The sequence below is a fragment of the Mesoplodon densirostris genome, chromosome 13 (genome assembly GCF_025265405.1).
Source record: "Mesoplodon densirostris isolate mMesDen1 chromosome 13, mMesDen1 primary haplotype, whole genome shotgun sequence".
NCBI lineage: Eukaryota > Metazoa > Chordata > Mammalia > Artiodactyla > Ziphiidae > Mesoplodon > Mesoplodon densirostris.
The window spans coordinates 57488618-57514399 of NC_082673.1; the positions used below are offsets into that span (position 1 = coordinate 57488618).

Consider the following 25782-nt stretch of genomic DNA (forward strand, 5'->3'; position numbering starts at 1 on the left):
CCATTTTTAGTTTTTTAAGGAACCTCCATACTGTTCTCCATAGTGGCTGTATCAATTTACATTCCCACCAACAGTGCAAGAGGGGTCCCTTTTCTCCACACACTCTCCAGCATTTATTATTTGTAGATTTTTTGATGATGGCCATTCTGACCCGTGTGAGGTGATACTTCATTGTAGTTTTTTGTTTTTTTGGGGTTTTTTTTGCGGTATGTGGGCCTCTCATTGTTGTGACCTCTCCCATTGCGAAGCACAGGCTCCGGACGCGCAGGCTCAGCAGCCATGGCTCACGGGCCCAGCCGCTCCGCGGCACGTGGGAACTTCCCAGACTGGGGCACGAACCTGTGTCCCCTGCATCGGCAGGTGGACTCTCAACCACTGCGCCACCAGGGAAGCCCTTCATTGTAGTTTTGATTTGCATTTCTCTAATGATTAGTGATGTTGAGCATCTTTTCATGTGTTTGTTGGCAATCTGTATATCTTCTCTGGAGAAATGTCTATTTAGGTCTTCTGCCCATTTTTGGACTGGGTTGTTTTGTTTTTTTGATATTGAGCTCCATGACCTGCTTGTATATTTTGGAGGTTAATCCTTTGTCAGATACTTCATTTGCAAATATTTTCTCCCATTCTGAGGGTTGTCATTTCGTCTTGTTTATGGTTTTCATTGCTGTGCAAAAGCTTTTAAGTTTCATCAGGTCCCATTTGTTTACTTTTGTTTTTATTGTGATTTCTCTAGGATGTGGGTCAAAAAGGATCTTGCTGTGATTTATGTCATAGAGAGTTCTGCCTATCTTTTCCTCTAAGAGTTTTATAGTGTCTGGACTTACATTTAGGTCTTTAATCCATTTTGAGTTTATTTTTGTATATGGTTTTAGGGAGTGTTCTAATTTAATTCTTCTATGTGTAGCTCTCCAGTTTTCCTGGCACCACTTATTGAAGAGGCTGTCTTTTTTCCATTGTGTATTCTTGCCTCCTTTATCAAGAATAAGGTGACCATATGTGTGTGGGTTTATCTCTGGGCTTTCTATCCTGTTCTGTTGATCTATATTTCTGTTTTTGTGCCAGTACCATACTGTCTTGATTACTGTAGCTTTGTAGTATAGTCTGAAGTCCAGGAGCCTGATTCCTCCAGCTCTGTTTTTCTTTCTCAAGACTGCTTTGGCTATTCGGGGTCTTTTGTGTTTCCATACAAATTGTGAAATTTTTTGTTCTAGTTCTGTGAAAAATGCCATTGGTAGTTAGTTTTTTATTGTGTTTTTTTTTCCATTTTGACTTTTAATTGTAATATTCTCCTTAATAGCCAAAGCAGATGTCACCGTTAATGATGTTAGTGTTTCTCTAGGTATGAGAAAATGCAAGAATTTCTGCTCAAAAAATCTTCTCCTGAAAATATCTAACTATCTGAAGGTGTGTTCTGCCAGTTTTTCCCAGAGCACAGACTGCCTCATTCCTGATCTCCACTGTGAACTCCTTTCAGAGGGTGTTGAAGGTCAGCAGCTGCAGGGGCTCATGATTTAATCTTTGTAGAGGCAGACAGCAAGTGCCAATGGCAAGTGCTGCTTTCCAGTCAGCAGGGCCCCTTCATGGTCATAAATTTGACCATGGTTTGGGGGGCATTTCATGACCATTTCAATCCATGGGGCTAAGAATGCTCATTCTCAGGCCTGGCAAAGAGTTTTCCGATAGGCTACTCAATGTGCTCTTACTGTACTAGGCCTTAGGGATAGCCAAAAAGTCTCTGGACCACCTGTCTTACTAGTCTCTTACAGTCCAGGAAAATATTCCCTCTTGTTGCTTCTTCCCATATCTAGAGTTACACTATTACCATCATTGATCTTACATGGAACCATATATCATCATTTTATGACAGGCTCAGTCACACATTTGGTAATGTAAGAACCAACAATTTTGTAAAACAGGTGAAATACAAATAACATAGCTAGCAGTATTAGTGAAGTCATAGGTTAGAATTAAGCGAGCTTCCATTAGGTGTGGTCCAGTATATCCCAGGTTGTCTGACTTAGTCTGTTCTGTACCAATCCTTATCTTTAAGGTAAATTTTATATTGGCACTGTCCATAAGGCACCCAGCCCAGTTTCCTAGTGTTACTAGACTGATTATCCTTACTATGATTTAATTGTTCCCAACATAGAGGAGCCTTTAAACTTAAATTACCATGGCCTGGTGTTAACTACATAAATCCATCCCATAATTGTGGGAGGTCTGATTCCTTGGCTGAAATTTTGCTTGTTGCTATGATTGAGCCTGAGTAATAAAGAAAAATTGATGGCCAGAGTCAAAGTTAGGATCGTTAATTGGCTAGGTGAGAGGATCCCACCTAGTAATATTAATAGTGGCCTAATAGGACTATAATTTCTCTCTTCTAGAATAAATTTCCTAAGAGCCAACCAATTAGAGCCTTGGAGTAGAGAAATCCACCAAGGTAACCCAGAAGTACTAGACATAGGTAATTGGCCACAAACCCAACAACTGGATTGATTTTTAAAGCTAGCATAGGGGACCTCCCTGGTGGCACAGTGGTTGGGAGTCTGCCTGTCGATGCAGGGGGCGTGGGTTCGTGCCCCAGTCCGGGAGGATCCCACATGCCATGGAGCGGCTGGGCCCGTGAGCCATGGCTGCCGAGCCTGCGCATCCGGAGCCTGTGCTCTGCAACGGGAGAGGCCACAACAGTGAGAGGCCCGCATACCGCCAAAAAAAAAAAAAAAAAAAAGAAACAAACTTAGAGTGTCCTGCAATTAAACTTTACATTAATGTAGCATGACAGCAGGGAACTACCTAGGAGGTAAGTCTTAATAAATACAGACCCCCCATTAACAAAACCGGAATTTAATATTCACTTAAACATAATCTTTTTCTCTCTGAAATTACCCTCATTTTTACCAAATGTAACCAAATGAAGAGTAATTTGTTTGCAAAATAAGTCTGGTCTCAGTAAGCTTGGCCTGATGATTTATATAACTATAATTGATGATACAGACTTCTTGTGTGTTTGTGTGAAATTTTTATAAGGAGTCTCATACTGAACTTTTAAAAGATCTCTCAGGGCTAGGAAAGTCATACCAAGGGCTTATCACACATTTTGCCTAACAGATCTAGGTGAATTCCTCACTTTTTAAAAAATTTTTAATTTAATTTAATTTATTTTTTTATACAGCAAGTTATTATTAGTCATCAATTTTATACACGTCAGTGTATACCTGTCAATCCCAATTGCCGAATTCATCACACCAACACCCCCAACCCCTCCGCGGCTTTCCCCCATTGGTGTCCATACGTTTGTTCTCTACATATGTGTCTCAATTTCTACCCTGCAGACGAGTTCATCTGTACCATTTTTCTAGGATCCACATATATGCGTTAATATACGATATTTGTTTTTCTCTTTCTGACTTACTTCACTCTGTATGACATTCTCTAGATCCATCCACGTCTCAGCAAATGACCCAATTTCATTCCTTGTTATACCTCAGTAACATTCCATTGTATGTATGTAACACATCTTCTTTATCCATTCGTCTGTCGATGGACATTTAGGTTGCTTCCATGACCTGCCTATTGTAAATAGTGCTGCAATGAACATTGGAGTACATGTGTCTTTTTGAATTATGGTTTTCTCTGGGTATATGCCCAGTAGTGAGATTGCTGGACCATATGGTAATTTTATTCTTAGTTTTTTAAGGAACCTCCATACTGTTCTCCATAGTGGCTGTATCAATTTACATTCCCACCAAGAGTGCAAGAAGGTTCCCTTTTCTCCACACCCTCTCCAGCATTTGTTGTTTGTAGATTTTCTGATGATGCCCATTCTAAATGGTGTGAGGTGACACCTCATTGTAGTTTTGATTTGCATTTCTCTAATAATTAGTGATGTTGAGCAGCTTTTCATGTGCTTCTTGGCCATCTGTAAGTCTTCTTTGGAAAAATGTCTATTTAGGTCTTCTGCCCATTTTTGGATTGGGTTGTTTGTTTTTTTAATATTGAGCTGCATGGACTGTTTATATATTTTGGAGATTAATCCTTTGTCCATTGATTCGTTTGCAAATATTTTCTCCCATTCTGAGGGTTGTCTTTTCATATTGTTTATGGTTTCCTTTGCTGTGCAAAAGGTTTGAAGTTTCATTAGGTCCCATTTGTTTACTTTTGTTTTTAATTCCATTACTCTAGGAGGTGGATCAAAAAATATCTTGCTGTGATTTATGGCAAAGAGTGTTCTTCCTATGTTTTCCTCTAAGAGTTTTACAGTGTCCGGTCTTACATTAAGGTCTCTAATCCATTTTGAGTTTATTTTTGTGTATGGTGTTAGGAATTGTTCTAATTTCATTCTTTTACATGTAGCGGTCCAGTTTTCCTGGCACCACTTATTGAAGAGACTGTCTTTTCTCCATTGTATATCCTTGCCTCCTTTGTCATAGATTAGTTGACCATAGGTGCGTGGGTTTACCTCTGGGCTTTCTGTTTGTTCCATTGATCTGTGTTTCTGTTTTTGTGCCAATATCATATTGTCTTGATTATTGTAGCTTTGTAGTATAGTCTGAAGTCAGGGAGTCTGATTCCTCCAGCTCCGTTTTTTTCCCCTCAAGACTGCTTTGGCTATTCAGGGTCTTTGATGTCTCCATACAAATTTAAAGATTTTTTGTTCTAGTTCCGTAAAAAATACCATTGGTAATTTGATAGGGATTGCATTGAATCTGTAGATCGCTTTGGGTAGTATAGTCATTGTCACAATATTGATTCTTTCAATCCAAGAACATGGTATATCTCTCCATCTGTTGGTATCATCTTTAAGTCTTTCATCAGTGTCTTACAGTTTTCTGCATACAGGTCTTTTGTCTCCCTAGGTAGGTTTATTCCTAGGTATTTTATTCTTTCACTTGCAATGGTAAATGGGAGTGGTTCCTTAATTTCTCTTTCAGATTTTTCATCATTAGTGTATAGCAATGCAAGAGATTTCTGTGCATTAATTTTGTATCCTGCAACTTTAACAGATGTATTAATTAGCTCTAGTAGTTTTCCGGTGGCATCTTTAGGATTCTGTATGTATAGTATCATGTCATCTGCAAACAGTGACAGTTTTACTTCTTCTTTTCCTATTTGTATTCCCTTTATTTCTTTTTCTTCTCTGATTGCCGTGGCTAGGACTTCCAAAACTATGTTGAATAATGGTGGTGAGAGTGGACATCTTTGTCTCGTTCCTGATCTTAGAGGAAATGCTTTCAGTTTTTCACCATTGAGAATGATGTTTGCTGTGGGTTTGTCGTATATGGCCTTTATTATGTTGAGGTAGGTTCCCTCTATGACCACCTTCTGTAGAGTTTTTATCATAAATGGGTGTTGAATTTTCTCAAAAGATTTTTCTGCATCTATTGAGATGATCATATGGTTTTTCAATTTGTTAATATGGTGTGTCACATTGTTAATCAATTTGTTAATATGGTATATCACATTGATTGATTTGCATATATTGAAGAGTCCTTGCATCCCTGAGATAAAATCCACTTGATCATGGTATATGATCCTTTTAAGATGTTGTTGAATTCTTTTTGCTAGTATTTTGTTGAGGATTTTTGCATCTATATTCATCAGTGATGTTGGTCTGTAATTTTCTTTTTTTGTAGTATCTTTGTCTGGTTTTGGTATCAGAGTAATGGTGGCCTCATAGAATGAGTTTGGGAGTGTTCCTTCCTCCGCAGTTTTTTGCAAGAGTTTGAGAAGGATGGGTGTTAACTCTTCTCTAAATGTTTGACAGAATCCACCTGTGAAGCCATCTGGTCCTGGACTTCTGTTTGTTGGAAGATTTTTAATCACAGTTTCAATTTCATTACTTGTGATTGGTCTGTTTATATTTTCTATTTCTTCCTGGTTCAGTATTGGAAGGTTATACCTTTCTAAGAATTTGTCCATTTCTTCCAGGTTGTCCATTTTATTGGCACAGAGTTGCTGTAGTAGTCTCTTCAGTTGCTTTGTATTTCTGCTGTGTCTGTTGAAACATCTCCTTTTTCACCTCTAATTTTATTGATTTGAGTCCTCTCCCTCTTTTTCTTGATGACTCTGGCTTATGGTTTATCAATTTTCTTTATCTCCTCAAAGAACCAGTTTTTACTTTTATTCATTTTTGCTATTGTTTTCTTTGTTTCTATTTCATTTATTTCTGCTCTGATCTTTATGATTTCAATCCTTCTGCTAACTTTGGGTTTTGTTTGTTCTTCTTTCTCTAGTTCCTTTAGGTTTAAGGTTAGATTGTTTATTTGATATTTTTCTTGTTTTTTGAGGTAGGCTTGTATAGCTATAGACTTCCCTCTTAGAACTGCTTTTGCTGCATCCCATAGGTTTTGGATCATTATGTTTTCATTGTCATCTGCCTCTAGGTATTTTTTGATTTCCTCTTTGATTTCCTTAGTGATCTCTTGGTTATTTAGTAACGTATTCTTTAGTCTGCATATGTTTCCTTTTTTTACGTTTTTTTTCCCTGTAATTCATATCTAGTCTCATAGCATGGTGGTCAGAAAAGATGCTTCATATGATTTCAATTTTCTTAAATTTACTGAGGATTGATTTGTGACCCAAGATGTGATCTATCCTGGAGAATGTTCTGTGCACACTTGAGAAGAAAGTGTAATCTGCTGTTTTTCGATGGAATGTCTTATAAATATCAGTTAAATCTATCTGATTTATTGTGTCATTTAAAGCTTCTGTTTCCTTATTTATTTTCATTTGGATGATCTGTCCATTGGTGTAAGTGAGGTGTTAAAGTCCCCCACTATTATTGTGTTACTGTCGATTTCCTCTTTTATAGCTGTTAGCAGTGGCCTTAGGTATTGAGGTGCTCCTATGTTGGGTGCATATATACTTATAATTGTTATATCTTCTTCTTGGATTGATCCCTTGATCATTATGTAGTGTTTTTCTTTGTCTCTTGTAACATTTTTATTTTAAAGTCTATTTTGTCTCATATGAGTATTGCTACTCCAGATTTCTTTTGATTTGCATTTGCATGGAATATCTTTTTAAATCCCCTCACTTTTAATCTATATGTGTCCCTATATCTGAAATGGGTCTCTTTTAGACAGCCTATAAATGGGTCTTGTTTTCTTATCCATTCAGCAAGCCTGTGTCTTTTGGTTGGAGCATTTAATCCATTCACGTTTAAGGTAATTATTGATATGTATGTTCCTGTGACCATTTTCTTAATTGTTTTGGGTTTGTTTTTGTAGGTTCTTTTCTTCTCTAGTGTTTCCCACTTAGAGAACTTCCTTTAGCATTTGTTGTAGAGCTGGTTTGGTGGTGCTGAATTCTCTTAGCTTTTGCTTCTCTGCAAAGCTTTTCATTTCTCCATCGAATCTGAATGAGATCCTTGCCGGGTGGAGTACTCTTGGCTGTAGGTTCTTCCCTTTCATCACTTTAACTATATCATGCCAGTCCCTTCTGTCTTGTAGAGTTTCTGCTGAGAAATCAGCTGTTAACCTTATGGGAGTTCCCTTGTATGTTATTTGTCAGTTTTCCCTTGCTGCTTTCAATAATTTTCTTTCTCTTTAATTTTTGTCATTTTGATTACTATGTGTCTTGACGTGTTTCTCCTTTCATTTATCCTGTATGGGACTCACTGCACTTCCTGACTTGGGTGGCTATTTCCTTTCCCATGTTAGGGAAGTTCTCGACTATAATCTCTTCAAAATTTTCTCTGCTCCTTTCTCTCTCTCTTCTCCTTCTGGGACCCCTATCATGCAAATGTTGTTGCATTTAATGTTGTCCCAGAGGTCTCTTAGGCTGTCTTCATTTCTTTTCATTCTTTTTTCTTTATTCTGTTCTGCAGCAGTGAATTCCACCATTTTGTCTTCCAGGTCACTTATCCGTTCTTCTGCCTCAGTTATTCTGCTATTGATTCTTTCTAGTGTAGTTTTCATTTCAGTTACTGCATTGTTCATCTCTGTTTCTTTGCTCTTTAATTCTTCTAGGTCTTTTTTAAACATTTCTTGCATCTTCTCGATCTTTGCCTCCATTCTTTTTCCGAGGTCCTGGATCATCTTCACTATCATTATTCTGAATTCTTTTTCTAGAAGGTTGCCTATCTCCACTTCATTTAGTGGTTTTTCTGGGGTTTTATCTTGTTCCTTCATCTGGTACATAGCCCTCTGCCTTTTCATCTTGTCTATCTTTCTGTGAATGTGGTTTTTGTTCCACAGGCTGCAGGATTGTAGTTCTTGCTTCTGCTGTCTGCCCTCTGGTGGATGAGGCTATCTAAGAGGCTTGTGCAAGTTTCCTGGTGGGAGGGACTGGTGGTAGGTAGAGCTGACTGTTGCTCAGGTGAGCAGAGCTCAGTAAAACTTTAATCCGCTTGACTGCTGATGGGTGGTGCTGGATTCCCTGCCTTTTGGTTGTTTGGCCTGAGGCAAGCCAACACTGGAGCCTACCTGGGCTCCTTGGTGGGGCTAATGGCAGACTCTGGGAGGCTTCACGCCAAGGAGTACTTCCCAGAACTTCTGCTGCCAGTGTCTTTGTCCCCACGGTGAGCCACAGCCACCCCTCGCCTCTGCAGGAGACCCTCCAACACTAGCAGGTAGGTCTAGTTCAGTCTCCTCTGTGGTCACTGCTCCTTCCTCTGGGTCCCCATGCATACACTACTTTGTATGTGCCCTCCAGGAGTGGAGTCTCTGTTTCCCCCAGTCCTGTCGAAGTCCTGCAATCAAATCCCACTAGCCTTCAAAGTCTGATTCTCTATGAATTCCTCCTCCCGTTGCCAGACCCCCAGGTTGGGAAGTCTGACTTGGGGCTCAGAACCTTCACTCTAGTGGGTGGACTTCTGTGGTATAAGTGTTCTCCAGTCTGTGAGTCACCCTCCCAGCAGTTATGGGATTTGATTTTGCTGTGATTGCGCCCCTCCTACCATCTCATTGTGGCTTCTCCTTTGTCTTTGGATGTAGGGTATCTTTTTTTGCTGAGTTCCAGTGTCTTCCTGTCGATGATTGTGCAGCAGCTAGTTGTGATTCTCGTGTTCTCACAAGAAGGTGTGAGAGCATGTCCTTCTACTCTGCCATCTTGGTTCAGGGCTGGCCATTGGTAGTTTGATAGGGATTGCATTCAATCTGTAGGTTGCTTTGAGTAGTATAGTCATTTTCACAATATTGATTCCTCCTATTCAAGACATGTTATATCTCTCCAACTGTTTGTATCATCTTTAATTTCTTTCATCAGTATCATAGTTTTCTGCATACAAGTCTTTTGTCTCCTTAGGTAGGTTTATTCCTAGGTGTTTTATTCTTTTTTTGTTGCAATGGTAAATGGGAGTGTTTCGTTAATTTCTCTTTCAGACTTTTCATCATTACTGTATAGGAATGCAAGAGCTTTCTGTGCATTAATTTTGTGTCCTGCTACTTTACCAAATTCATTGATTAGCTCTAGTAGTTTTCTGATAGCATCTTTAGGATTCCCTATATATTGTATCATGTCATCTGCAAACACTGACAGCTTTACTTCTTCTTTTCCGATGTGGATTCCTTTTATTTCTTTTTCTTCTCAGATTGCTGTGGCTAAAACTTCCAAAACTATGTTGAATAATAGTGCTGAGAGTGGCAAACCTTGTCTTGTTTCTGATCTTAGTGGAAATGCTTTCTGTTTTTCACCATTGAGAACGATGTTGGCTGTGGGTTTGTCATATATGACCTTTATTTTGTTAAGGTAAGTTCCCCTTATGCCTGCTTTCTGCAGAGTTTTTGTCATAAATGGGTGTTGAATTTTGTCGAAAGCTTTTTCCACACCTATTGAGATGATCACATGGTTTTTCTCCTTCAGTTTGTTTATATGGTTTATCCCATTGATTCATTTGCATATATTGAAGAATCCTTGCATTCCTGGAATAAACCCCACTTGATCATGGTGTATGATCATGTTACGTTAAAAGTAACGTGCTGTTGGATTCTGTTCACTACTATTTTGTTGAGGATTTTTGCCTCTGTGTTCATCAGTGATATTTGTCTGTAATTTTCTTTTTTTGTAGTATGTTTGTCTTGTTTTGGTATCAGGGTGTTGATGGCCTCATAGAATGAGTTTGGGAGTGTTCCTCCCTCTGCTGTATTTTGGAAGAGTTTGAGAAGGATAAGTGTTATCTCTCCTCTAAATGTTTGATAGAATTCCCCTGTGAATCCTTCTGGTCCTGGGCTTTTGTTTAATGGAAGATTTTTAATCACAGTGTCAGTTCCAGTGCTTGTGATTGGTTTCTTCATATTTTCTGTTTCTTCCTGGTTCAGTCTCGGGAGATTGTGCTTTTCTAAGAGTTTATCCATTTCTTCCAGATTGTCCATTTTATTGGCATAGAGTTGCTTGTAGTAATCCGTCATGATCTTTTGTATTTCTGCAGTGTCAGTTGTTACTTCTCCTTTTTCATTTCTAATTCTATTGATGTGAGTCTTCTCCCTTTATTTCTTGATGAGTGTGGCTAGTGGTTTATCAATTTTGTTTATCTTCGCAAAGAACCAGCTTTTAGTTTTATTGATCTTAGCTGTTGTTTCCGTCAGTTCTATTTTATTTATTTCTGATCTGATCTTTATGATTTCTTTCCTTCTGCTATCTTTGGTGTTTTTTTGTTCTTCTTTCTCTAATTGCTTTAGGTGTAAGGTTAGGTGGTTTATTTGAGATGTTTCTTCTTTCTTGAGGTAGGATTGTATTGCTATAAACTTCCCTCTTAGAACTGCTTTTGCTGCATCCCATAGATTTTTGGGTTGTCGTGCTTTCATTGTCATTTTTTTCTAGGTATTTTTTGATTTCCTCTTTGATTTCTTCAGTGATCTCTTGGTTATTTAGTAGTGTATTTTTTAACCTCCATGTGTTTGTATTTTTTACAGATTTCTCCTGTCCTTGACATCTAGTCTCATAGCGTTGTGGTCTGAAAACATACTTGATATGATTTCAATTTTCTGAAATTTACCAAGGCTGAATTTGTGACTCAAGATATGATCTATCCTGGAGAATGTTCCATGAGAACTTGAGAAGAAAGTATATTCTGTTGGTTTGGATGGAATGTCCTGTAAATATCAATTAAGGCCATCTTGTTTAATGTATCATTTAAATCTTGTGTTGCCTTATTTATTTTCTTTTTGGATGATATGTCCATTGGTGAAAGTGGGGTGTTAAAGTCCCCTACTATGATTGTGTTACTGTCAATTTCCCCTTTTATCCCTGTTAGCATTTGCCTTAAGTATTGAGGTGCTCCTATGTTGTTTGAAAAAATATTTACAATTGTTATATTTTCTTCTTGGATTGATCCCTTGATCATTATGTAGTGTCCTTCTCTGTCTCTTGTAATAGTCTTTATTTTAAAGTCTATTTTGTTTGATATGAGAATTGCTACTGCAGCTTTCCTTTCATTTCCATTTGCATGGAGTATCTTTTTCCATTCCCTCACTTTCAGTCTATATGTGTCCCTAGGTCTGAAGCGGGTCTCTTGTAGACAGCATATATACGGGTCTTCTTTTTGTATCTTTTCAGCCAGTCTGTGTCTTTTGGTTGGAGCATTTGATCTATTTACATTTTAGGTAGTTATCGATATGTGTGTCCCTATTAATTTTTTTAATTATTTTGGGTTTGTTATTGTAGGTCTTTTCCTTCTCTGCATTTCCTGCCTAGAGAAGTTCCTTTAGGATTTGTTGTAAAGCTGGTTTGGTGGTGCTGAATTCTCTTAGCTTTTGCTTGTCGGTAAGGCTTTTAATTTCTCCATGAAATCTGAATGAGACCCTTGTTGGGTAGAGTAATCTTGTTTGTAGGTTTTTCTTTTTCATCACTTTAAATATGTCCTGCCACTCTTTTCTGGTTTGCAGAGTTTCTGCTGAAAGATCAGCTGTTAACCTTTGGGGATTCCCTTGTATGTTATTTGTTGCTTTTCCCTTGCTGCTTTTAATATTTTTTCTTTGTATTTAATTTTTGATAGTTTGCTTAATATGTGTCTTGGCATGTTTCTCCTTGGATTTATCCTGTATGGGACTCTCTGTTCTTCCTGGACTTAATTGACTATTTCCTTTCCCATATTAGGGAAGTTTTCAACTATAATCTGTTCAAATAGTTTCACAGTCCCTTTCTTTTTCTCTTCTTTTGGGACCTCTATAATTCGAATGTTGGTGTGTTTAATGTTGTCACAGAGGTCTCTGAAACTGTCCTCAATTCTTTTCATTCTTTTTTCTTTATTCTGCTCTGCGTTCGTTATTTCCACTCTTTTATCTTCCAGGTCACTTATCCGTTCTTCTGCCTCAGTTATTCTGCTATTGATTCCTTCTGGACAATTTTTAATTTCATTTATTGTGTTGTTCATCATTGTTTGTTTGCTCTTTAGTTCTTCTAAGTCCTTGTTAAATGTTTCCTGTATTTTCTCCATTCTATTTCTAAGATTTTGGATCATCTTTACTATCATTACTCTGAATTCTTTTTCAGGTAGGCTGCCTATTTCCTCTTCATTTGTTTGGTTGGTCTGGTGGGTTTTTACCTTGCTCCTTCATCTGCTGTGTATTTCTCTGTCTTCTCATTTTGCTTAACTTACTGTGTTTGGGGTCTCCTTTCTGCAGGCTGCAGGTTTGTAGTTCCCGTTGTTTTTGGTGTCTGCCCCAGTGGCTACATTTGGTTCAGTGGTTCGTGTTGGCTTCCTGGTGGAGGGGACTTGTGCCTGTTTTCTGGTGGATGAGGCTGGATCTTGTCTTTCTGGTGGACAGGACCACATCCAATGGTATGTTTTGGAGTGTCTCTGAACTTGCTATGATTTTAGGTGGCTTCTCTGCTAGTGGGTGGGGTTGTTTTCCTGTCTTGCTAGTTGTTTGGCATAGGGTGTCCAGCACTGTAGCTTGCTGGTCGTTTAGTGGAGCTGGATCTTAGCGTTGAGATGGAGATCTCTGGGAGAGCTTTTGCTGTTTGATATTCCGTGGGGCCAGGAGGTATCTGGTGGACCAATGTCCTGAACTTGGCTCTCTCACCTCAGAGGCTCAGGCCTGACACCTGTCTTGACTTTTTCAGCCACCCTGCTCAGAAGAAAAGGGAGAAAAAAGGAAGGAAGGAAGGAAGGAATTAAGGAAGGAAGGAAGGAAGAAGTTATTAAAATAAAAAATAATATATTATTAAATATAAAAATTTTTAAGTAGTAAAAAAAAAAAGGAAGAGAGAGCAACCAAATGAAAAAACAAATCCAACAATTATAACAAGCTCTAAAAACTATACAAAAAAAAAAAAAAAGGACAGACAGAACCCTAAGACAAATGGTAAAAGCAAAGCTATACAGACAGAGTCACACAAAGAAGCATACACATACACACTCACAAAAGGAGAAAAAGGAAAATATATATATATACATAAAATTTTAAAAAGGAAGAGAGCAACCAAATCAATAAACAAATCTACCAATGATAATAAGCTGTAAATACCAAACTAAGATAAACATAAAACCAGAAATTAGATGCAGAAAACAAACCCCAAGTCTACAGTTGATCCCAAAGTCCACCACCTCCATTTTGGGATGATTCGTTGTCTATTCAGTTTTTCCACAGATGCAGGGTACATCAGGTTGATTGTGGAAGTTTAATCCACTGCTCCTGAGGCTGCTGGGAGAAATTTCCCTTTCTCTTCTTTGTTCGAACAGCTCCTGGGTCAGCTTTGGATTTGGCCCCACCTCTGCATGTAGGTCGCCTGAGGGCATCTGTTCTTCGCTCAGACAGGACGGGGTTAAAGGAGCAGCTGATTAGGGGGCTCTGGTTCACTCAGGCCGGGGGGAGGGAGGGGTACGGAATGCGGGGTGAGCCTGTGGCGGCAGAGGCTGGTGTGATGTTGCACCAGCCTGAGGCGCGCCGTGCGTTCTCCTGGGGAAGTTGTCCCTGGATAACGGGACCCTGGCAGTGGCGGGCTGCACAGGCTCCTGGGAGGGGAGGTGTGGACAGTGACCTGTGCTTGAACACAGGCTTCTTGGTGGCGGCGGGAGCAGCACCCTTAGCATTTCATGCCCGTCTCTGGGGTCTGGGCTGATAGCTGCGGCTCGCGCCCATCTCTGGAGCTCGTTTAGGCAGTGCTCTGAATCCCCTCTCCTCGTGCACCCCTAAACAGTGGTCTCTTGCCTCTCAGGCTGTTCCAGACATTTTCCCAGACTCCCTCCCGGCTAGCTGTGGTGCACTAGCCCCCTTTAGGCTGTGTTCACGCAGCCAACCCCAGTCCTCTCCCTGGGATCTGACCTCCGAAGCCTGAGCCTCAGTTCCCAGCCCCGACCTGCCCCGGCGGGTGAGCAGACAAGCCTCTCAGGTTGGTGAGTGCTGGTCGGCACTGATCCTCTGTGCGGGAATCTCTCCGCTTTGCCCTCTGCACCCCTGTTGCTGCGCTCTCCTCGGTGGCTCCAAAGCTTCCCCACCACCACCACCCGTCTTTGCCAGTGAAGGGGCTTCCTGGTTTGTGGAAACTTTTCCTCCTTCACAGCTCCCTCCCAGCAGTGCAGATCCCATCCCTATTCTTTTGTCTCTGTTTATTCTTTTTTCTTTTGCCCTACCCAGGTATTTGGGGGAGTTTCTTACCTTTGGGAAGTCTGAGTTCTTCTGCCAGCGTTCAGTAGGTGTTCTGTAAGAGTTGTTCCACATGTACATGTATTTTTGATGTATTTGTGGGGAGGAACATGATCTCCACGTCTTACTCCTCTGCCATCTTGAAGCTATGCTGAATGTGTTCTTCATATGATTTGATGTTCCCCAAATCTGACACAAATCTAAAAAGCTTGAGGAATTCAGAGTTATAGAAAATGGCAATGACTGATTTGTTAATAGTGGAGGCATATTGAATATGAATTTCTTGTCTTCATCTAAAAGTTGTCTTGCCTCACCTTTTTCACCAGTTTTCTTAGTGACACAGAGGTAGATGGTAGGGGAGCCCACTAACTTATAGCTTTATATTGATTGGTTTGGAGATTTTCAGTATCTGTTATAAATTTTCATAGATTTATTCAGCATGTGATTTTGTATTGTTTTATCAAGAATAGTAATTGTATTACCATTTTTCCAAGACAGCAAAGTAACTCCACATTAAAAACAATAATAAGAGGAAAAACAAAGTATATCATCTCTACATTATAAACTCTCTTGACATTTTAAAACCTGGAGCACAGTGTTTGACTCCCCAACTTGACTTTTCACCTATCTCTGTTTTTCAGGATTCAATAAAAATAAGAATGATGAGAAAAAAATAGACTTAGTATCATACCTCTTACCTTTATTTCTGAGGTGCCTTAATTCCAAAGAGTAGGACTTAAACTGAGGGTTTAAAATGTACCCACAAAGCATAGGCTTATTCTTTTCTACCTCTGTATATTCTTTTCTTCTTTGCCATATTAGCTGGTTCTCTTAGAAATTATGGTTGTATTGCCTTTATCCAATACATTCAGAGAAATGTAATATTATTGAAAATTTATGTCCTCTGACATTAATCATTATTACCCACTGGTCATACTTCCATTATAGACTAATATTCTTCACACGCAGAAAAAGGGAACTTGATCCTCTCTGTAGATGTAACACCAAGAATTTGTTCTGAAACTGTACCGTAGCTCCTGTACTGTTGGTTCTCAAGGGCTGTGGAATACTGTTTGTTGGCACTTTCTCACTAAACACTAAAGTTGGGAGCCTTTTAAGTTCAGGTTCATTGAGCATCTTCTTTTTTTTTCTGAAGACTGAAAGTGCAAAGAAAGGAACCCTATAATCAAGATGTGTTCATGTAATCTCATGACAAAATGTAGAAGCTGTTCTACAATATTATTAACATTTTGGCCTAGAAGGATCTTCATTGCCTTCTCTCAGACTATAATGGATGTTCTTTTCCCTCTTAGCTAAGTTAATTCATAAACATTACCTCACATCAACATAATTTCATTATCAATTCAGCATTTAAAATTGATTGCTATCCACACAATATATGATATACTTGATTTTCTTGTTTTTATGTATTTACCCAAGAATAGAATTTCATCCCATAGGTCAATTGCTTCTTAAAAATTATAGTTTACTTATTATCAATAGTTAAATTAAATATAATTACAGCCTTGAACTAATTCAAATATGATTGTACCTAATTATTCTCATGAAGTGTTTGTGTTAAAACCAGTAAAATTTTTCATATGATTTTAAAGGTTTTCTGGGGTCAAGAACATTTGAATTGCCTAGTTCTTCTACATGAACTACTCAATGGATACCTTAAAGAGGAGGGAAATTTTGAAGTGCAAGTTTCTGAAACAGTGCCGCAAATTCCATCTCCTATGGAAAAAAATCAGATATTTGAAAGTGAACAAAGTTCAGACGACCTACGGACAGGTCTGTTTCAATATATACGGGATGCTGGTAAGTAGCGATAGCTTCAGTGTGATTGTGTGTGTGTTTGTTTATTTTACCTGCACATTCAGTAAATGATAACACATCAAGATCACTTGAAAAGTAAGTCAATACCTGCAGTACAAAAATAGTACATTGCCATTCAGTCTCTCTTAAGGGAAAATTCTTGATTTGTTCCTGTCTTAAGCCATGTAAACCTGATCAACCAGCTTCTTTATATTCTTTTCTTTTATACTCATAATTTTTTCTTGTGTAACAAACCAACATGTTCCCCTTCGAAAGCATACAATTAATTATACTTTCGTTTAACAGAACCTTTGAAAATGCCTGGTGTCTATGAAGTCTTATTTTACAATGAAACTGAAGATAGCCCAGGGATGATGTTATGGAGATATCCAGAACCTAGAGTGCTCACCCTTGTACGCATAACTCCTGTGCCCTTCAACACCACAGAGGATCCAGATATTAGCACAGCAGACCTTGGTGATATGCTACAGGTATGGAATGACTCTTCATTTCAAAATAAAAAACAGTGTGGGAAAGTGCTGATTTGATCATAGGAAAAATGTTGGGAGCATACCTATCTTTTCCATAAGTTGTATCAGAGAGAAATACACATGTATGTGCGTATACAAACACATATGTATGTACACATACACACACACACACACACACAAGACACACACATACTAGAAATTGTATAATAAGAGAATAATGTCATTCAGATTCATGGTACATGGCAATCCTGAGAGTTCTGAATTCTACTCTTCAACCTGTTACAGGTAGCTTACATAGTCTCCAGCAAGTAATGGGACAAACAGGTGTCACTGAGTTGACCACACATTTTCTGAGGACCTACCATGTGCTCACACTCTTCAGCATTTTTAGAACTGTTCTATGAAATGAGATATGTCCCCATAAGGCCAGAAAGGATGACTTAATTTTCATTTCATTTCCCGAGCTGAAAATGGTCTTGGGCCTTGTGGTAGGCTGATAGGAAAACCATCTAACCAGTGATCATATTCTGTATGATTTTGTGGAAAGTTTGTTGCTTGTCATTTCCCTGAGTGTGGATAGCACTATATTATTATTCTACTTATTAATAGTCTACGGATCTGAATTTCTCCTAAAATTTGTTTTTCTCTTAGTTGTCCACCTATTACTAGATCACATAACCATCCACTCGAAGTCATTCCTGATTACTCTTTTTCCCTAACTGCTCACATCTAATTCATCAACAAGTCATGTCAGCTCTACCTCCAAATATGTCCCTATTCCATCTACTTCTTTCTGTTTCTACTGGTACAACTTGAGTTCAAGCTACCATCTTCTGTTCGCTACTATAGTAGCTTCCTAATTGGCCTCTATGATTCCATCCTTGACTCCTTGTAATGCATTTTCCAAACAACAGCTAGAGTGATCTTTTGAAAATGTAGGTTAGGTTACATCACTGCCCTAACTTAAAACCTGATGGTAGCTCCCTTTAAAACTAACAGAATTCGGGGCTTCCCTGGTGGTGCAGTGGTTGAGAGTCCACCTGCCGATGCAGGGGGCGCGGGTTCGTGCCCCAGTCCGGGAGGATCCCACGTGCCACGGGGCCGCCGGGCCTGTGGGCTGTGGCTGCTGGGCCTGCACGTCCAGAGCCTGTGCTCTGCAACGGGAGAGGCCACAATGGTGAGAGGCCCACGTGCAGAAAAAAAAAAAAGAAAGAAAGAAAATACTCACATATCAGAATTTCAGCATCATGTAAGGGCTTCTTTATAACTGATTTTGGGATTCAGATTTATAGTTAAATGTTAATTAACATAAGCCTGATAACTATTGGTTGGTAGTATTATGCCAGTTGTATTAAACAGAGCATTTAAGGTAGTGAGTACATTCACTAGTGACATGTTCTTCATCTTCTCACTGCCACTGGAGAGGCAGGAGAGCACAGTGGTTAAGAGAATGAACTATAGCCAGAATGCCTGGGTTCAAATTCTGGCTCTGCCATTTGCAAACTGTGTCACCTTCGATAAGTAACTTAATCTCTCAGCCTCAGGTTTTCCGTTTTGCTTTTCTTTCATCAGTAAAATGAGGCCACTAATAATGTAATGCTTATAGGAATTAGTATTTATAAGACACACAGAACAATGCCTGGCACATGGTAAGTGCTATGTAAGTATGAGTACTACCAGTACTATTACAATGATTGTCATCAAAAGTCTTTTTATCAAGCAGAAGCACAGGCTAGATCAGAGAGAGCTGGTGTCTAGTGACTCTACAGACCAGCTGGAGTAGTCTAGGAGATCTGGGATAGTCCGAGGGGTCTTATACAGTAAACTTGGCACATAAGCACTGCGTGAAGGAAACCTGGCAGGTTTCAACAAGCAAAGAGCTGGTATCAGAGAGGTCCTGCTACATTTCATATCTTGTTGGAGAGAGAGGAGCTAATACATGGCAGAGTTCAAAGACAAGGATGCTGGCGTAAGAAGCAAGACAGGGTTGTACCTACTGTAAGCTGAAGGGGAAACCTTGATTCCACTGTTAAGGAAGAACACCCAGAATTGACAGCTGGGATGGAAGAACAGAGCAGGACTGGCAGAAAGTTGCCATGCTACTGAGCTCCCAGTCTAACCTTATATTCCCCCGGCTAGGAGCAGAATTTGTCCCAAGGGTTGGGGTGACCTCATCTGTAGAAATATGACAGCTTTTTCCTTGAGTGCTTACAGTGCCAGACCCTGAGCATACTCCTGGGGATTCAGAGACAGATAAGACACTGTCCATTCATCAGAAGCTCTCTGTCTAGTAGGCAAGTTTCTCTGGTTGTTTGGGGTAGAAGAATTTCCCTATTTTCAGCATTCAAGCATTCAGTATTAAACCTCTCTGTTGTCAGAATCATTTTCCTGCTCTATGTGATTATCTCTAGGTCTGTACCAGAGGCACCGCTAAAATATTGAAGTACCAATCCTGAATAGCAGGGAACGTATAAAAAGAAAGCCCTTTATCAACATGGTATAGTGTAGATAATGTAGACATTAAAGTCTCAACTGCTGACTCCTGTTCCCCTCCCCCTTTGTATTTTACTAACTCAGTGACCTTAGGCAAACTGCTGATCTCTTAGAGCCTTGATTTCCTCAGCTGAACACTGGAGTTAATGCTATTTACCTTGCAGAGTTGTCAGGAGATTTAAGTGAAATATTATCACTAAAACAAGTAAGTGCCTTAAACATAGTGAGCTCTTAATAAATGTTAATTTCCTTCCCTCCACTTCTTCACAAGCAAATGCCTGGACCACTAAAAAGCCTCCTAAGTGAAATTCTAGCCTTCAATCTCTTCTCCTTCCAACCTATCCTCCTAACATTTTAAAGGAACAGGTGGATTGTGTCATTCCCTGAGAAAAACCTTCAGCGGTCCTATTACTGCTAGACTGACCTTGAGGGCCCTGCAGAACCTCCTGACCCAGCTTTGTCTTTCCTTCCCTTCCGCATGATCTATGCTCTAATCAAACTGGCCTATTCAGCATTCCTGAACCAGCCTGTGGTCTCCCACATCTGTACCACTCCCTCTTCATTTGAGTCTCTCCCTTTTCTGCTGAAATCCTATCCACACATCCAAACAGCTCCAGTGCCATCTATTCCATGAAGCCTTTCCTGGACACCATCTCCAAACATGATACTGCCTTTCTCTGAAGTTCTGTAACACTTCATGGCACCACTTTTATGCTGTTTCTCACCTATTCCTCACATTTTAATTATCCATATCTTGTCTCCCTCCTAGACTGTAGGTTTCCAAAGGAAATGATCACATCTAATTTTCATTATGTTCCATATAGTATCCACTGCAGTGGAGATGCTCAGTATATTGAATGGATCAATGAGTGCATGGATGTCTGTGCTCCTATTCTGTATAATTCAAAAGCATTACATTGTTTGTCATTATTTTATGGCACTATTGAATGCATTTGGTTTTACAAACTGAATTATGGCAGGATGCACTGTGTTATGCTTCAGTGGCATTACCTACTATAAACAGGCAGTCTAATGTCATTACATTACACAGGCTCTTGGTGAGATCATTGACTCTTCTGCCAAGCCCACTGCCCCCTAGGCAGAGGCTCGTCCTTAAATACAAAAACAAGTTCATCTCCTTGGTTTTAGTCCTAAAAACAGAATCAAGCTTGGATTAATTTTTTCCTTCAGGACCATTTAGTTCATAAGAAACTGACCTTATAGAGTTCACTTATATAGAACCCTTAAATATATCTGTTTATATCTCTTTCCATAATTAATATTGGGATTTATAAACAGGCTCCTCAAATGACTTCATGGACTTTATAGAATTTATTTTGTGATTGTACTGAAAAATATGGAAAACATGTCTATAATATTAAACCAACCATAGGTTCAGAATAAAGACCCTGAAATTAATGTTCACAGAAAACCAAAGGAGCTTATTTTGTGTTCAGTTTTATCACATTAAATTTTGAGTGTTAATAGTATATTTAGATGTCAATAAAATTAGGATCTGGGCTTCCCTGTTGGCGCAGTGGTTGAGAGTCCACCTGTCGATGCGGGGACACAGGTTCGTGCCCTGGTCCGGGAAGATCCCACATGCGCGGAGCAGCTGGGCCCTTGAGCCATGGCCACTGAGCCTGCGTGTCCGGAGCCTGTGCTCTGCAACGGGAGAGGCCACAACAGTGAGAGGCCCGCGTACCGCAAAAAAAAAATTAGGATCTGTAAGTTAGAGCAATGCCATCAACCTAGAAGGAATGCTGTGCTATTTAAATGAGCTGAAATATAAGAAATTACTGGCACTGTGTCTGGCACATACTGTAAGTTTTCCTCTCTCCTCATCCTGTTGTGTACACTGCCTACTGAGGATTCCATTTTGGAAATACCTGTGTTCTCAGATTGTAAATTTTTAATTCATCCTTTGTAGTGGAATTGATAATGGAGATTTTAATTCTCACACAGATCTGTCATGGTGCTTGTTCTTGTTCTCTCAATACTGTATTATTCTTGTTTTTATATTTATTTTCATTTATGTATTATACTAAATTTTTAGATATCTTCGTTAGGTATGTGACAGTAGCCCATACTAAATAGCATCTTTCCCCAAGGATCTCAAGAGTGTAAAGCTTGAACATTACAATTCAAGATAAACACTAAAGGTTGGGTTGGGATCACTGAAGCAATTTAAATAGATTTGAAGTAAAGTTAAAGGAGTGAAATGAAGGATAACATACTGTATGGATTAAAAGGAAAGATACAGGAGCTAAAGTCAGGAATTTCTCTAATGCAAGAAATATCTAGGGTGTACATAAGATTACTGGTGTTAAAGTCAAATAAAAGGGAAAGAGAATGTTTAAGTAATGTAGGGAAAAATTAACACATGTTCAAAAAACCTTACATTAGAAAAATTAAACAAGATATTTAAATTCAGATCTACACCTTCAGAAAATGTGAATATAGTTAACAAATGAGAAGATAAACATATATATCTGTTATTTTTATTTCTACTTCATAGCGTTTATCATCAACAAGTAATTGTTGAATATCTTCCCAATATCAATATAGGATACTACAATACTACAGTATCAATATAGAATACTATAGACAGTGAAGATATAAAGAGATAGAAGATCTGTCCCTACTCTTGTAAGGTTTATAATCTAATTGAAAAGAGAGGACATAATTGCATATGCAAACTCAGAAGATAGAATAGCTGAATATATATTAGGATAGACCCATTATATAGAATGAATCATGTAATTTGGGGAATTCTGACATCTGAAGAGTAAATTGAATTAATTGGCAAAAAAAGAATAAATTTGTTACTAAAGCTCTATAATTTCATAGCACTTTCTCAGTTAAAAAGGCATTCTCAAGCTTCAGAATTAGGTGCAGAACTCTTATATGACTAGAGTCCTTAAAAGATATCTTCTCAAGGATAACAGGAAGAAAAAGACAAAAGCAAGCTGTGTCATTTGTTTATTTCTGGTGGAGAAAGAGAATGGTAAGCCAAAGAAATCAGTGCACTCATGCTCAATTCATTTTTGTTTATCCAGTTTAAAAGTCATGGAAATTAGTTTTTAAAGTAACACTAATATGACTATAAAAATCAAAGTGAAACCACATTGGAAGACAACAACAACAAAAAAGCATACTTGGAAGCCAAGGAGAATCTAAATGGTTGAGATCTGTGTTATTTTTGCTCCAAAGTGTTATGATCATCTTTGTGTTTGACACCCAACACTGTGCTAAGTGCTTTGCGTACATAACCTCATTAAATCTCATTCTATTCTGAGGGGTGGGCATTATCCCCATTTTATAAGTGGGGAAACTTATAAAGAGAAATTAACTGTTCTTGAATCATAAGAAGTGGGAGAGCCAGAATTTCATCTCAGGTCTTTCTGACTCCAAAACTTACTGTTCTTTACCTTATTTGTAAAACAATGGAATTGTTTTGTCACATCTACAAATGGGACACATCTACAATACACTTGTAGATGTATTGTCACATTTAAGTGACAGTGAGGGACTTTGTTGAGAAATGTGGAAAGAAGGAAAATAAAATTATTCCTTTGCTTCAAACTGTTAAATCATGAAATAATGAATCAGACCAAAGATATGCAAAATAACCTTAAATAAATAAAAGGACTCCCAGAAACAAGATGGTTTGGGTATAAAGATATCTAAAAAAGAATGTTTCCTTCAGAAGGAGAACTGGTGAGCTCTACAAGCCTTGGATGGTCATGGAAGCATTTGTTGGAAGAAGCCTTCCTGGCAGCATTCAAAGAAATGGTGCCTAAGTGTCTGGTTCACCTGGGAGCTAAATCCCCTTTATGAAGATGAATGTAGCAGCTGTCAGATCTCTGTGTCTAACATTCAAATCATCTAACCCCCCAAACAACCTTCTAATAGTTTGACTCCTGATGCAATCTGTCTACAGAGAGTTTCATACACTTCTCAGACCAGCATCAGTATCCAGGCTGCTTGGCAGTGATGCATCTTATGGTAAATTAATAACTTGGCATCTGGTTTATATATCAGTCTCTAGTGAACTTTGTTACATGACTCAGCATTCCTAAATCTAGCCAGTGCTAGGACACCATGGAAATTTCTTGAGAGTGCAAGACCAATGGCCAGATCTTAAATCATGGTGAGTCCATCATGCTAAGTACCCTCATGCGGCTACCTGCCTTCCCAGCATGCTGACCTCTCCCAAATGACGGCTCTATTGTGCAGTATGTCACAAACCTTTCCAAACAAAATCCCACTCTTACTACCTTGAAGAATTGGGAGGAGTAAAGATAATGTATATAAAGCACCTGGCATAGTGTCATGCATAGTTAAAGGCTCAGTAAATTATTATTACAGTGCTCTGTAACTGCTGTCATTATCATCATATCATCATCCTCATCGTCATCCTCTCAATTGATCAAAGAACTTCGATCCCACTGTGTTAGACCAAGAAAGCCCTGTTTTCTTAGAAAGACACTTTTTGTGTTTGTAGTCTGTTAATGTCATAATAATTGTTGAGAATGATGGCTCCGCATGTGATTAATGGAATGCTTTCACTGATGCGAATGGCTGCTAGACAAGACACCACCTTCCCACATGGTCATGGTCAGTGCCTCCAAGGCAGTATGTCAGCTACAGTCCTCTAGGTTGCAGGTAGCGGAAACCCCACTGAAGCTGGCCTAGCGAAGAATAGAGGAGAGAGCTAGTATCAAGATAACAGTGGGGAAAACAAATACCATATGCTAACACATATATATGGAATTTAAAAAGGGAGTACTGATGAACCTAATGTCAGGGTAGGAAAAAAGATGCAGACATAGAGAACGGACTTGAGGGCCTGGAGGGGAAGGGGAACTTGGGGTAAAGTGAGAGAGTGGCATGGACCTATCTACACTACCAAATGTAAAATGGATGGCTAGTGGGAAGCTGCTGCATAGCACAGGGAGATCAGCTCGGTGCTTTGTGACCACCTAGAGAGGTGGGATAGGGAGGGTGGGAGGGAGATTCAAGAGGGAGGGGATATGGGCATATATGTATATGTATAGCTGATTCACTTGGTTGTAAAGCAGAAACTAACACAACATTGTAAAGCATTTATACTCCAATAAAGATGTGAGGAAAGAAAAAAAAAAAGATACAGTGGTGAGTCCTAGAGGCCAAGGGCAAAATGCAGCTGGGCCTTTAGTAAAGGATAGGGCCAGGAGTGGAAGGCAGGAATCCAGGGGAGTATTTACCCACTCTTACTTTTCTCTGCGTCTTTCCCCATAGCTGCCTTATTCTTCCTTTTCAACAGACTAGCTTCTTTTTTCCCCTGCTTCTCAGACCACCTGGTAGTCCCCGACAACTCCCAGAGCTCCCAGAGTCACATTTACAAGTCCAACCTCTGGTGCCGTTCCACATTCCTGACTGACCTAGTTTGGTGTCAGGTGCTCTTGGCCCATTTAGCTAAGGCCATGGGGTGGAATCACATTCACCAGCATGACTGTGAATTCGGGGTCATTTGTGAGCTTTGAAGATACCCGTGAAGGGATTCATCCTATATCGTGTCTCTTAGTGCTCTTGTTTGCCACCCTGGCTAACCTGGCCAAACTCATGGTCAGTACTGGCCTCATGCAGTCAGCTGCTTCTTTCCTGTCTGACCAACTCTGAAGATCTTCACAGTGTATTCTACCCTTCCAAGGGGGAAGCCTTTTATATATGGTCTGTGGTTTTGGAGAAGAGTCGCCACTGACAGGAGGAGGCGACTCTAAAAAGACTGCCTCACTAAAAGAAATTTACTCCTTTTTGCTGTGGTTTTTCCAGCTTTCTCTTTTGCAGATATCTGTCAAAGCTGTTTCTCTCTGCACATCACAGGCTCTCTGCATCTAGAGTAAACCTCACATCACTTTTTTAAATCTTCTCATTGTCCTCCCCAGGCATCTTCTCAAAATACAGATTAGGCAAGTTTCTATGTCTTACAGATACATATGAGATATTTTCTTTTCCCCAAGTGTCTTTCCTGGTCAGTGCTTCCTTTTTAATGCAGTGACTGTGTAACACATTAGCAACTCCACAGATTCCATAAATACTCTCTTGGTTCTAATGATATATGAGAGCTTTATACATAAAATAATTTTCTGTTTTGAAACTGAGTTTACAATGTGATGCCTAATGTCCATAGCTTAGTGATTTAATTGTTTGGTTTTCTAATAACATTTTATCTTACATACTTATCCACAGACTGAACTGAAGCTTCATTAAACCTTATAGTTGTGTGGATTTCATTCTTTTTTCGTAATTATGTGCAAAAATGTTCCAAGTCAGAGAGTAATACTCAGTATTACCCAATAAATTAAAAACTAGACTTTTGCTGCTTTAAACTTGACATTACAAGCTTCCTGTGATTCTAAAGCACATGGACCTGATAGGTAAAGGTTATGATATTAGTATGTGGTGAC

The 25782-nt window shown here is 39.2% G+C and overlaps 1 protein-coding gene across 10 annotated transcripts in view; it reads left to right on the forward strand.

Moving 5' to 3' along the window:
* Positions 1 to 25782, forward strand: part of VPS13B (vacuolar protein sorting 13 homolog B) — a 791444-nt gene that overhangs the window by 629487 nt on the left and 136175 nt on the right. For all 10 annotated transcript variants that reach the window (XM_060116054.1, XM_060116052.1, XM_060116058.1 and 7 more), the window contains 2 exons: positions 16142 to 16349; positions 16653 to 16837. In XM_060116054.1, coding sequence (XP_059972037.1) covers positions 16142 to 16349; positions 16653 to 16837 — 393 coding nt within the window. The remainder of the gene's footprint in view (positions 1 to 16141; positions 16350 to 16652; positions 16838 to 25782) is intronic.